Source organism: Rhinolophus ferrumequinum, chromosome 20 (assembly GCF_004115265.2).
Source record: "Rhinolophus ferrumequinum isolate MPI-CBG mRhiFer1 chromosome 20, mRhiFer1_v1.p, whole genome shotgun sequence".
Taxonomy (NCBI): Eukaryota; Metazoa; Chordata; class Mammalia; order Chiroptera; family Rhinolophidae; genus Rhinolophus; species Rhinolophus ferrumequinum.
In genome coordinates this window covers 10,117,414-10,129,749 of record NC_046303.1, presented here as the reverse complement: position 1 = coordinate 10,129,749, position 12,336 = coordinate 10,117,414, and the positions used below count along the sequence as shown (strand labels likewise).

At 35.9% G+C, this 12,336-nt stretch overlaps 1 protein-coding gene across 3 annotated transcripts in view; it reads left to right on the top strand.

Annotated features, from left to right (window-relative positions):
- BBS9 (Bardet-Biedl syndrome 9) overlaps nucleotides 1-12,336 on the top strand; it is a 364,058-nt gene that overhangs the window by 152,256 nt on the left and 199,466 nt on the right. For 2 of the 3 annotated variants that reach the window (XM_033088825.1, XM_033088827.1), the window contains exons 14-16: nucleotides 2,869-2,971; nucleotides 5,042-5,146; nucleotides 7,403-7,417. In XM_033088825.1, the coding sequence (XP_032944716.1) occupies nucleotides 2,869-2,971; nucleotides 5,042-5,146; nucleotides 7,403-7,417 (223 nt within the window). The remainder of the gene's footprint in view (nucleotides 1-2,868; nucleotides 2,972-5,041; nucleotides 5,147-7,402; nucleotides 7,418-12,336) is intronic. The other variant, XM_033088826.1, reaches the window with a different exon arrangement.

The following is a 12,336-nucleotide window of genomic DNA, read 5'->3' as shown; positions in this document are numbered from 1 at the left end:
AGTTGATTAAGGGCATGGGCTTTCGATTCTGACAGACAGAATCGGTCAGAAGTTAAATTGTGGGTCCTCCACTTATAAACAGAATGACGCTGGGCAAATTATTTAGCTTCTCTGAGCCACAGTTTTCTGTTCTATAAAATAGTATAGAGTAGTAGTAGCTGTTTCACCATGTTGTAAATATTAAATGAGATAATGCACATACATAATTTATTAGCGTGGTTCTATGAATAGAGAAAGTTGCTAATGATTATTATCATTAATTGTATTAATTTTAAAATACACGTACAGGCTAACATTATTTTATTATTAATAGAAAAATATTTAAATTGTGTTCTGTTTATTTAGTGGACTAGCCATTTGGAAGGTGTTGTCTGTGGTGCACACGTGGTTTCTTCTTCCCATAATTACCCATCAGGGTTTTACTAACAAGGTATTATGTTGTTCATAATAGTCAGACATCATGAAGGAAACTTTATTTGTGGTATGCAGATTCCGCTCATATATTCCCAGGGCTTATAAAGTAAAAATTGAGAATTAATTGTTCATTTGCTGTGTTTATTTATTTGCATCAATAGTTGTCTTTTAAAAATTTTACTTTACCAGTCTAATTTTTTATGTTTAATTGTCTTTAAATTGAACAGAATGCTCACATCATTTAATATTAATACAAGAAATTTACTGAATCTAATTATATGCATATGTTTGTGGGCCAGTTGTATATTGCTGTGTATTGTTTCTCTATAGTAGTATTGTGTATGTATACATATATATATATATATCATTAAGGAGTAGGTGATATATGCCTTTTACTTAAGAGAAAATTCAAAACTACTTTTCTTGAAAATAAGTATCCCCTTGCCTTATGTCAGTTAATAATGAAATGTATCTGTCTCATATACTAGAGTCTAGTAACTAGACTGAACTGCTCCATAGCAAAGGTGCTAGATAGAAGAGTGCTCCTCAACTCTGGTTATCCATAGGTATCACCCAGAGAGCTATGAAAAATCACCAATACCCAAGTGTACTGTGGTAAGTCTCGCTTACCACACCGGCTATGTGGATGAACTCATTCCCAGGAGACTATTCAGAGAGGTGGGGACTTTTAGGAGACAAAATCCAAAGAGAGAACATGCCCAATGGAAGCCAGATTGTTCAGCCTTTTCTTTGGTAGCCTGAAAAGATGTCCCTTATCACTGGCCCAGTCAAGATCATTGGGCCTGATGGTTTCTACTGATGCTCCTTCTCTGCCCAACCTGGCCTCCTTCCCCGGCAGACTGGTACCCCAGAGCTCTTAGCTGTTGATTCTAATTGGAGTGGGAAGGTTTTCTCAGCATCGTCAAGTAAGAGCACCAGTTTGCAAATGCAGCCAGCTTAGAAATGCTGCAATGAATATGGCCATTCTTGGATATCCTCTAGAATTAGTTACGTAAGATAGTTTTGTGTTAAGTCATGGAAGACAACGTAGTGCTGTGATCTATATCTAGACTAGTAAATATCCACCTAGTAAGGAAATCTTTAGAGACGAATTAATTTGTGCAAAAGGTAATATCCTGATACTGGAGAAGATAAATACTTCATGACGGCACATTTATACATGAGAAGAAGAATGAACACATATAATATTTTGTGATGCAATTATTTATCAGCCATTGGGGGCAGATTTTTCTTTTTTTTTTGCTTTTGCTAGAAAGTTTTTAAATATAAAAATTAAAAAATTTAATTAAAATTAAAAATTTTTCAATTACAGTTGACATATAATATTGTTTTAGTTTCAGATGTACACATAGTGATTAGACATTTGTATAAGTTATGAAGTGACCACGCCAATAAGGGTAGAACATTTTTAATAGCTTTATTGAGATATAATTCACATACCACCCAATTTACTCATTTAAAGTTATAATTCAATGATTTTTAGTATATTTACAGAGTTGTGGAACCATCACCACAATTTAATTTTAGAACATTTTCACCCCCCTGAAAACAGCCCATGCCCATTACCTGTCACTTCCTGTTCCCTTACCCTCTCCCGCTCCCCACCTCATACCCCCCCCCCCACTCCCATTCCTCAGCAACTATAAATCTATTTTCTGTCTTTATAGAATTGCCTGTTCTGGACATTTTCATGTAGATGGAATCATACAATTTGTGGTTCTTTGTGACTAGCTTCTTTTGCTTAGCATACTGTTTCTAAGGCTTACCTATGTTGTAGCATGTGTCAGTACTACATTTATTTTTATTGCTGAATAGTATTTCATTGTATGGATACACTTCATTTTGTTTATCCATTCATCAGTTGGTGGACATTTGAGTTGTTTCTACTTTCAGTTATTATGAATAATATTAGTTTGAACATTTATCTACAATTTTTTGGGTGACCATATGTTTTCATTTCTCTTGCCATGGAATTGTGAGACCATATGGTAAATTTATGTGTAATATTTAAAGATACTGTCAAACTTTTTTTTTTGAGTGGCTGTACCATTTTACAATCCCATCAACAATAGAAGAGTGTTCTAGTTTCTTCACATTCTTGCTAACACCAATTTTCGTCTGTCCTTTTGGTTATAGTATTTTAGTGGATGTGAAGTAGTATCTTATTGTGGGTGTGATTTGTAGTGATGAAAGTTATTGAGCATTTTTTCCTGTGCCTTTTGACTAGTCTTTGTGGGTCCTTTGCCCAGTCTCTAACTAGGTGGGACATTTTAATCTAGCACTTAGGTTGCATGTTATGTTTTATGGCCACTCATTTTTTTTCCTCAGATGATGTTTCCTAAGTATTTGCTAGTGATTTTTCAAGTAATTGTGATATTTTATCAGTTTTGATAAAATGCAGTTTTCTGTTAATAACAATTTCTATTCTCTTAGGTCACACTGCAGAATCGAGTTGCATTGCAAAAAGCCAAGTTATCAGTCTATGTGCAACCACCGTTAGTATTGACTTGTGATCAATTCACCTTTGAATTTATGGGTAAGTGTTTTCTTTGGCTTAAAGTCTATCATGGTGTGAGGGTTTTCATTTAATTAAAATTTTTTTTTAAATCAGTGTGTTTATTTCATGGCTATGTTTCTTGTCTGAATCGTGAGACTGCTATCTTCCCGAAGTCAATGCTTATGTTGTTTTGCTTATACTGTTTTCCCTCTAAGCATCAAGCGTGGACATTCAATGAATGGTTGTTGGAGCTGAAGTAATTACAGATTTCCAAGTGCTTTCCTTAACTAGATGGACCTATAATTGTACTTAAATACTATAATTTGGAAGGCTTTCTTTATTGGTGTTTCTCTGGTGAGCTATTTATTGAATCAGTAATGTTTGAAGGAAGAATATTGACTTTGGAGTCTGGCCTGAGTTTGAATCCTGGCCCTGACACTCTCTCTGTGTAACCTTGGGCAAGCAACTTTAGTAATTACTTGGGGCCTCCGTTTTTTTGTTTGTTTGTTTGTTTGTTTTGTTTTTTTAAATGAAGAATATATATATATATATATTTAAAGATTTTATTGGGGAAGGGGAACAGGACTTTTTTGGGGAACAGTGTGTACTTCCAGGCCTTTTTTCCAAGTCAAGTTGTTGTCCTTTCAATCTTAGTTGTGGAGGGTGCCGTTCAGCTTCAAGTTGTTGTCCTTTCAGTCTTAGTTGTGGAGGGTGCAGCTCAACTCCAGGTCCAGTTGCCGTTTTCTAGTTGCAGGGGGCACAGCCCACCATCCGTGTGGGAGTCGAACCGGCAACCTTGTGGTTGAGAGGACGCACTCCAACCAACTGAGCCATCTGGGAGGCAGCTCAGCTCAAGGTGCCGTGTTCATCTTAGTTGCAGGGGGCGGAGCCCACCATCCCTTGCGGGACTCGAGGAGTTGAACCGGCAACCTTGTGGTTGAGAGCCCACTGGCCCATGTGGGAATCGAACCGGCAGCCTTCGGAGTTAGGAGCATGGAGCTCTAACCGCCTGAGCCATCGGGCCGGCCCAAGCCTCCGTTTTTTTTAACCTGCAGAAAGGGGATGATGATATCTTTCTTGTGGGGCTGTTTTGAGGATTTAATGAAAAAATGAATCTGTGTAAGATATCTGTAATAATGCCTAAAATGGTGGACAGGTCGTAAATGGCAATTCTTAGTAAGAATTCTTTGCGTAGAATCTCTTCTCCTTTACCACTTACATCTAAATTGTCATTAATACTGTTAAAATGATTTCTGAATTATCTTTCGAGTCTTTTCCTTTCTTTGTTTGCTGCTGTTCAGCTGTATATCTTATTCATGAAGTCAAGACATCTCTCTCTCTCTCTTTTGCCTTTGTCTACCCAACCCTTACCTGAGTAACTGGCAGATAGTGGGAACTCAATAAATATTCATTGAATGAGTGAAGGAATGATTGAAGTGTTGAAATAACCCTGCAGGTGTATCCAACCATTGGTTTCTCACTTTATTTTCTAACGTTTCCACAATACTTCCAGTTTGTCTTTCTAAAACACATTTGAACAATTTATTCTTCCAGTTCAAAACCTCTTATAGCTCGCTAAAACGTGTGTGGGAGGTCGAAGACATGAATATAGAAGGCTATGCACAATCTATTGAGTCGCTGCAGTTCTAGTTACATCCATATTCAATCCCTCAGCCTTTGATTGTCCCCTGCAGTCTGTGTGCTAGCCGTGATAAAGTCCTATTCCCCTCTTGCAAGTTCTTGCCCTTTTGTGCACCTTTTTCTCTGTTCATGCTGCCTGTTCATGTGAGTCAAGAGCAGCCGAGGTGTAGAGTGTTAGGCCCACTTGCTCTGAAGTCAGTTCCCAGCTCTGTATTAGCTATGTGACCTTGGGCAAGCTTCTTACTCTCTCTGTAGCCAGTTTCCTCATGCAAAACAAAAAAAAAAAAAAAAAAAAAAAAAGGGACAATAATAGCACCCACCTTATAGGGTGGTTGTGAGGATTAAGGGAATTAATCCATATAGAGTGCTTAGGACGGTAGCGGGCATGCAGTGTGGGCCTAATTTTAACTGCTGTTAATAATCATTGTCCAAATTGTGTAACGTATATTATTTTTACATTGTTTATAGCACCAGAGATGACGAGAACAGTAGCCTTTTCTGTTTATCTGAAAGGAAGTTATGCACCACCTGAATTGGAAGGAAATGCTGTCGTTTCTTATACCACACCAACAGGTAAACATACAGTTTTTCGGGAACTTATAAGCCTAATCACGCCTTTCATATTATTGGAATTATGAGTTTAAGTGTTAAAATGGAAAAACGCATTTTAAAATATTATTAAATGAAAAAATATTCATTTCTAGTGTTAACTAAAATTGTGTGTCCAAATTACTTTTATGTGCTATGAATAATTAGTGATAAATCCATTTAGCTGACTTCTATGTATGTTTGATTGTATCTTTTCAATTAATAGCAAGTATGATATATTTTTATTCCTACTAGGAAAATGGTATCTAGTCAGACTTCATTTATTTGAACTAAAGAGAAAAGCCTAGTCTGCATTAGTGAAAAAGATTATTATGGATTACTTTAACATTAAGGCACTATTCAGAGTTTTAGATACTGTTTTAGTGACTAAATAAAACTCTTTGGCATCTTATAAGTTAAAATACTTAGGAATAGATCTACTAAAATTTGATCTGTATTTTTTTCAAGAAACTCTTTTTAGATTAAAAGGGTTAACTTTTGGGCGGCTGGTTAGCTCAGTTGGTTAGAGCAGGGTACTCTTAATAACAAGGTTGCCAGTTTGATCCCCACATGGGCCACTGTGAGCTGCGCCCTCCACAACTAGATTGAAACAGCTACTTGACTTGGAGCTGATGGGTCCTGGAAAAGCACACCTAAAATAAATAAAAGTTCAAAAAAAAAAAAGGTTAACTTCAGTCCAGTTGAGATTCAATTTATAAATTTCAACTTAATGGGGTCCAATTTTATAGTTTATTTCCCCTGTATAGTGAATTTTTCATAGTAACAGTTTGACAATTAGAATAAGAATAATTGGAGCATTTAAAAAAATGTTTAAATGTAGTGTATCTGATAATTGGGTATTTCAGCAATGTTGGCATTTGTGCTTTTAAAATATTTCTATATAGTTTACTTAGTTTTTTCCTCTATTGACGCCCACTTTGCTTATTTAGCAATGTTTTTAATAATTGTAGGTGTTTTTTGTTTTGGTCTAAGTGAATTTTCTGGCTTATACATTAGCAACTCTATGCTCTGAGATGATTTAACAACATTCATACATATTTTCAAAATATATTTCTTCCGTTTTGTAAGTTATTTACTTTAAATTGTTGAAAAAAATCAATTTTTAGCCAGAATGACCACTTTAACCATTTAGCTATATTTTCAGAATTAGGGGTTACATAAATATTTTATGTTTAAGTGGTTTTGAGAAAGCTGGCTGCAGAAAGAAATACGAAACTTCCATAAGGGATCAAGGAATGATGGATTTTCAGTGGGATATTTCTGAAAAGAACATTGAAATTTTCAATGTTCTTTTAATTTTGAATTATGAAATTAAAAAAGTAAGAAATATTTGGCTAAAATCTGTAGATTATTTATCATTAATTGGGCATCTCAATAATCAAAGGCATTATTATAATTTTTATCCTGTTACACTTTGAATATGCAGTTGTAGAGGCTGTTGATGACTTAATTCAACTAATTATTTCATTTGTTTTCCCGGAAAAGTAGTGACACTGAATGAAAATAAATTTAAAAAAGAGAAATGGGTTACATAGCAAATGGACAAAATGCTTACAGATACATTATAAATTGTAAAATCCGTTTGCGAGCTTATTGTTGCACATACCATTTTTAGCGATTATGCTTTTCTATAGACAGAATTTAAAAGATTATACATTTTTGTTAAACCAAAGAGGACAGGTATTCATTGGTTGAAAGTTAACGAGAAATTGCAGTAAAAAAAGTCTATAAAACTAAAAGAATACCAAGACAAGCCAAAAAAACTCCAAAAAACAAAAATGTTACTCCATAGTAGTATCTACTGACTGAAATTATAATATTAGCAAGACTAACTGCAAATATTGTTATTACGTATTTAGCCTTTCTCTCAACTTTTTGTTCAACAATTCCTTTAATGCTCTTGATATCATTTACATACTGAGTCTGGTTTGCTCTACCTCTTTTTGCCACATTTATACTGGAATAACAGAGTCTCGTGGACTTCCGAGAATGGAAGTGCAAATATTTTGTTAGATTTCATTTATTCATGTTTTACTCTTCAGTTGTGGATTGACTTAACTCTTTTTTATTGGAGAGCCATTAAATCATCAGTGAGAATCTTGAAAATTTTAATTTATAGTTTTAAGCGGATGTGTATTAAATTTGCGTTGTAATTTTACCACAGATAATTTGTTGCATTCTTTTTTCCCCACCCCTTTTTGCATTTCCTCTGATGGATAGATCGAAATCCTGATGGTAAGTGAGGAGATAATTTAGAATAAAATGAATTTCAGGACTGCAGTTTGGTCAATGAATTGAATTGGTGGTATACCATGAATTAACTTTTTTTATGGGCCAATATTTTAACTATAGAAACCTCTCTAAGGATGATCTCAATTCCTTGATCCAGTTATGGACAGTCAAGTAGATGTTTCCTCTCATATAGACTTGTCATTCGTTATTAGTTGTTTCAGAGTCACGAGAAAGAATGAAGCTCTGTGACTTTTGAAAAAAAATCAAAGGTGTCATTGACAATTTATTTCTGTAAGTCATTGGTGATTTACCTATATGTTCTGTTATCTTATTTTACTAAAATAAAGAGTAAGAAAAAAAGGTGTTTGTCACAGCATTCTAAATGGTCTGTTTTTTACGTACCCCAACAGACCTGCCTCCCTCTCTGATCAGAATGCCATGAGTATGTATTCTGTAGGCCTGTTCCTTGTCTTGTTTAGAATTTGTGGGGGAATGTCATCAAGGGTGTGACCCCTTGAATTTTCCTGGGTGAGTGTTAATTGTTACCCATTTGTTTTCCCCCAAATCTTTTATGACTCGACTATCATAATCTGAATTTCAGTAAGTTTGTTCCTCAGGTTCCCCTAGTAGATTTTGAGCTCTTTGAAAGCAGGGTTCAAGAACTCATCTTTGAATTATTCAGTATTAGGGTACATGACAGGCACGCTAAAAGAATCTCCTACTTTGATAATTTTTCCTCTTAGACACAGACTAAATGTGGTGGTTTATCTTAGTTTATTGGCTAGTTAAAGATAAATATTAGACAGTATTAATTAGTAGTAATTAAATAAAACACTTAAAAAATAATGGCAATATTTACTCCTATAGTTTTGGTGATGCCAACAACCTGAGTTGCATACGAAGTTCTGACAGTTAAGTTTGTGAACTTGTTGCAACGATATTGCTAACATTTTTTGATTATCAGAGGCATTATTCATTATGAATTTGTACCAACTGGACAAACAGTTAACCAAGTTTACTATTGAGTGCTGAAAAGGCTACGTGAAAAAGTTAGCCGACCTGAACTTTTCGTCAACAATTCATGGCTCTTGCATCATGACAATGCACCAGCCCACATGGCACTGTCTGGGAAGGAAATTTTAGCCAGTAAACAAATAACTGGGGGCTGGCCTGGTGGCTCAGGTGGTTGGAGCTCTGTGCTCCTAACACCGAGGGCTGCCGGTTCGATTCCCATATGGGCCAGTGGGCTCTCAACCACCAGGTTGCTGGTTCAACTCCTCGAGTCCCACAAAGGATGGTGGGCAGTGCCCCCTGCAACTAAGATTGAACACAGCACCTAGAGCTGAGCTGCTGCTGAGCTCCCGGATGGCTGAGTTGGTTGGAGCGCGTCATTTCAACCACAAGGTTGCCGGTTCAACTCTCGCAAAGGATGGTGGGCTGAGTCCCTGCTCCCTGCAACTAGCCAGGGTAACTGGAGCTGGAGCTGAGCTGCGCCCTCCACGGCTAGGACTGAAAGGACAACAACTTGACTTGGAAAGGGGTCCTGGAGGTACACACTGTTCCCCAATGGAGTCCTGTTCCCCTTCCCCAATAAAATCTTTTAAAAAAACCCAAAAAAACCCCCCCAAAAAACACACACACACAAAAAACAAATAACTGTATTCGAACACCCTCCCTACTCATCTGATCTGGTCCCTGATGACTTCTTTCTTTACCCGAAGATAAAGGAAATATTGAAAGGAAGACATTTGGATGACATTCAGGACATCAAGGGGAATACGACAACAGTTCTGATGACCATTCCAGAAAAAGAGTTCCAAAATTGCTTTGAAGGGTGGACTAGGTGCTGGCGTCGGTGCATAGCTTTCTAAGGGGAGTACTTCGAAGGTGACTGTAGTGATATTCAGCAATGAAGCATGTAGCACTTTTTCTAGGATGAGTTTACGAACTTAATTGTCAGACCAGTAATATCTGGGATATGAAAGTATATTTATATGAGAAATATTTTAACAGAAGAGTGTGTTTAACTTAGCATAAAGTATACTTGTCATATTAGAATTTGAGTTATCAAAAATAACCTATTATTAATGAATATTTATATTTTACTTTGTAAGACTGCATATAACTGGCAAAATTTTGCACTAACTTTTGTAAAATACCATATTATTGCCGTGTTTCCCCGAAAATAAGACCGAGCTGGACAATCAGCTATAATGCGTCTTTTGGAGCAAAAATTAATATAAGACCCGGTCTTATATTAAAATTGGGTCTTATATTATAGTAAAATAAGACCGGGTCTTATATTAATTATTGCTCAAAAAAACACATTAGAGCTGATTGTCTGGTGAGGTCTTATTTTCGGGGAAACACGGTATTTAAATGATTTGTTTTAAGTTTTAAAAAAATTAGTAAAGTTTATTATTGAAAGAAATTTCTTCCCTCTTACTGTAAATTCACCCCAAACCTTGAGGGGAAAAAAATCCCACAATATATGGAAATTTTAGTATTTGAATACAAAGCTAAAGCTGGTTTTAATAATCTCTTATGATATATTTTAAAATTATAATTAAGCTTTAGGGAGTAGAGTTGAAATATTCAGCTTCATCTAGGAGGCAAGAAAATAATATGTTGCCAGTTTGCTCTGACTTTACACACAAAGCTTCGGATTTCAAAGACTGGTCTATTTTATTGGCCTGATCTGTTCAGGCTGTGTTGCAGATAAGCAGTCCTGCTTTTACATGTGGAAAGAGAGAAGCAAACGAGGTTTTATGTTGTCCCAGAAGACTTAGTCTCCATTATTTCTGCATTAGAGTTACATGACATGGGCAGTGTAAAACATGGCTGCAGATGGAGTACAGTACATAGCCAGACATAACAGGAAGGGATCAAGGAAATTCTGGCTACCAGACATCGCTACTGCTTTGGGGTTCCTTGTTTTCAATATGAAATGACTCTAGCAGGCCCCTGGAAAGAGTTCTAAAGGCATTATATAGATGTGTCATACATATATATGTAGTTACTCTGCTCTGATATATATGTTCTCTCTCTCTCTCTCTCTCTCTCTCTCTCTCTCTCTCTCTCTCTCTCTCTCTTTCTTCCTCTTTCCCTCTTTCTCTCTCTCTTTCAAAGAACATTTGGCTTCCCTCTTGACAGTGATACTGGGCTCTTGGGTGTGCCAGGTGTAATAAGAACTCTCTTTCTGGAAAAATTGTTCTGTCAGGAGTGGTTTTGATGTGAATTTTCTCTCTAAGTGTTAAATAATGTTGTGATTAATTGCACCATAGTAGTTTCGACTATCCATTTCCTCTAAGAGGCTAGAAAGGGAAGTATTTGAAGGAGAGGTGATTATATTTGGTTAAAAAACTGCACACCACAGAGTCAGACTGATGAAGGAGTAGGCCAATATTTGAATAGTATAAATGACCAAATTTTTCTTTTCTCTCAGCATAAAACTCAGAGAGTCGAATAAGTCAGATATAAAGACTTTGCCAACTGCACAGAGAAAATATTGGGGATGGTAGGCAAAGTTAGGACCACTGAGTTGCATGCTACTTGCAAAGTCTTTAAATATAAGCAGGTCTTTCCTTCCTTATTACAGGTACACACATGGATATACTCACACATACCTCTCTATGTGTTTCTGGCTTCAGGCTCTTAGATACAGTCATAGCCTGAAGAGTAACTGGTAGCCAGTTCGCATTTCAAGGTTTCTCAACAAAATGTAAATCTCAACAGAAATGTGCCTCTGATAAACCCCATCTCTACATACTAGAGATTGTATTTTGAAATGCTTGGGTTTTAATTTGATGGGAAGTAATATAAATACTGGCACTGTGATTTTTCTTTTAGAAGATATGGTTTCCTTAAGCTGGTTTCTAAAGGATTTCGTATTCTTTTCCCCCCAATGGCAAAACTTTTCAAGCTGCCATCATTTAAAAAATAGCCATAATCATTTCATTAAGTATGATGGTATGAATGTCATCGTTTTTCAAAGTAATGTTTTCCAAATGTCCTATGGAGCAGGTTTACAATTCCTGGAGAGAGAAGAAATTCTGGCGGGGTTCTACAAATCTGAGCAATTGCAGATGCTTGCCCTAATGTGTGATATTGTCATTAACGGTCCTAGCTGAACTGTGAATTGAGTTTTAATGTATCTACCTTTTTGGGTTTATTAGTGCTTTCAATCTATTTGTTTCAGTTTCTGAAAACATATATACAGCACCAGTTTCTTTAGTTCTGGGTTCTTGGAGCTTTAGTAAAAATCTTCAAATATGTAGACTTAGGAACAAGTGTTGTTGATCATGATTAATATTTTTTACAGATTCAATCAGTACCTGGTCCAAATGAAATAGAGCCACAGTTTGAGCAGTATCGTTTTAGAAGAACATTTACAGCCAAATTTTGTTGGAACAATTAGCTCAGACTTTGGTTCAAAGTATACAGAAGGTAGCTTCTTTTGTGCACATATAGAATTATCAGAAGATGAAACGTTTTCTATTCATTAAAAATGAAGGCAATGGAAATAGGTTTCGGTTTCCTTGTTCTTTCCAGACTGCATTCATTAATTGAAGCTATAACTTATATATTGTAGAGGAAACATATTAGTAGGCATATTTCCATAATTTGGGGATATATGGAATATATGAAGTTGGAAAAAATAATGCTTTGTAATATTTTTGTGGTGATACTGATAGTTGTGGTTTGAGCAGTAGCTTAGATCATGCTACCATAATATTTTGAGTCAAAATATTTCATCAGTGTAAAGTACAAATACACATGCCTCTAAAATCTCACAGAATGTCAGGAAATAATACTCAGAGACTTTTCTGAAGAGCCACCAGTTATAATTTGCATCTAGGATTCCAGGAGAAGTGAATTTAACATCTGTTGCTTATGAGCAAAAAATGAGCTATGTAAAATTT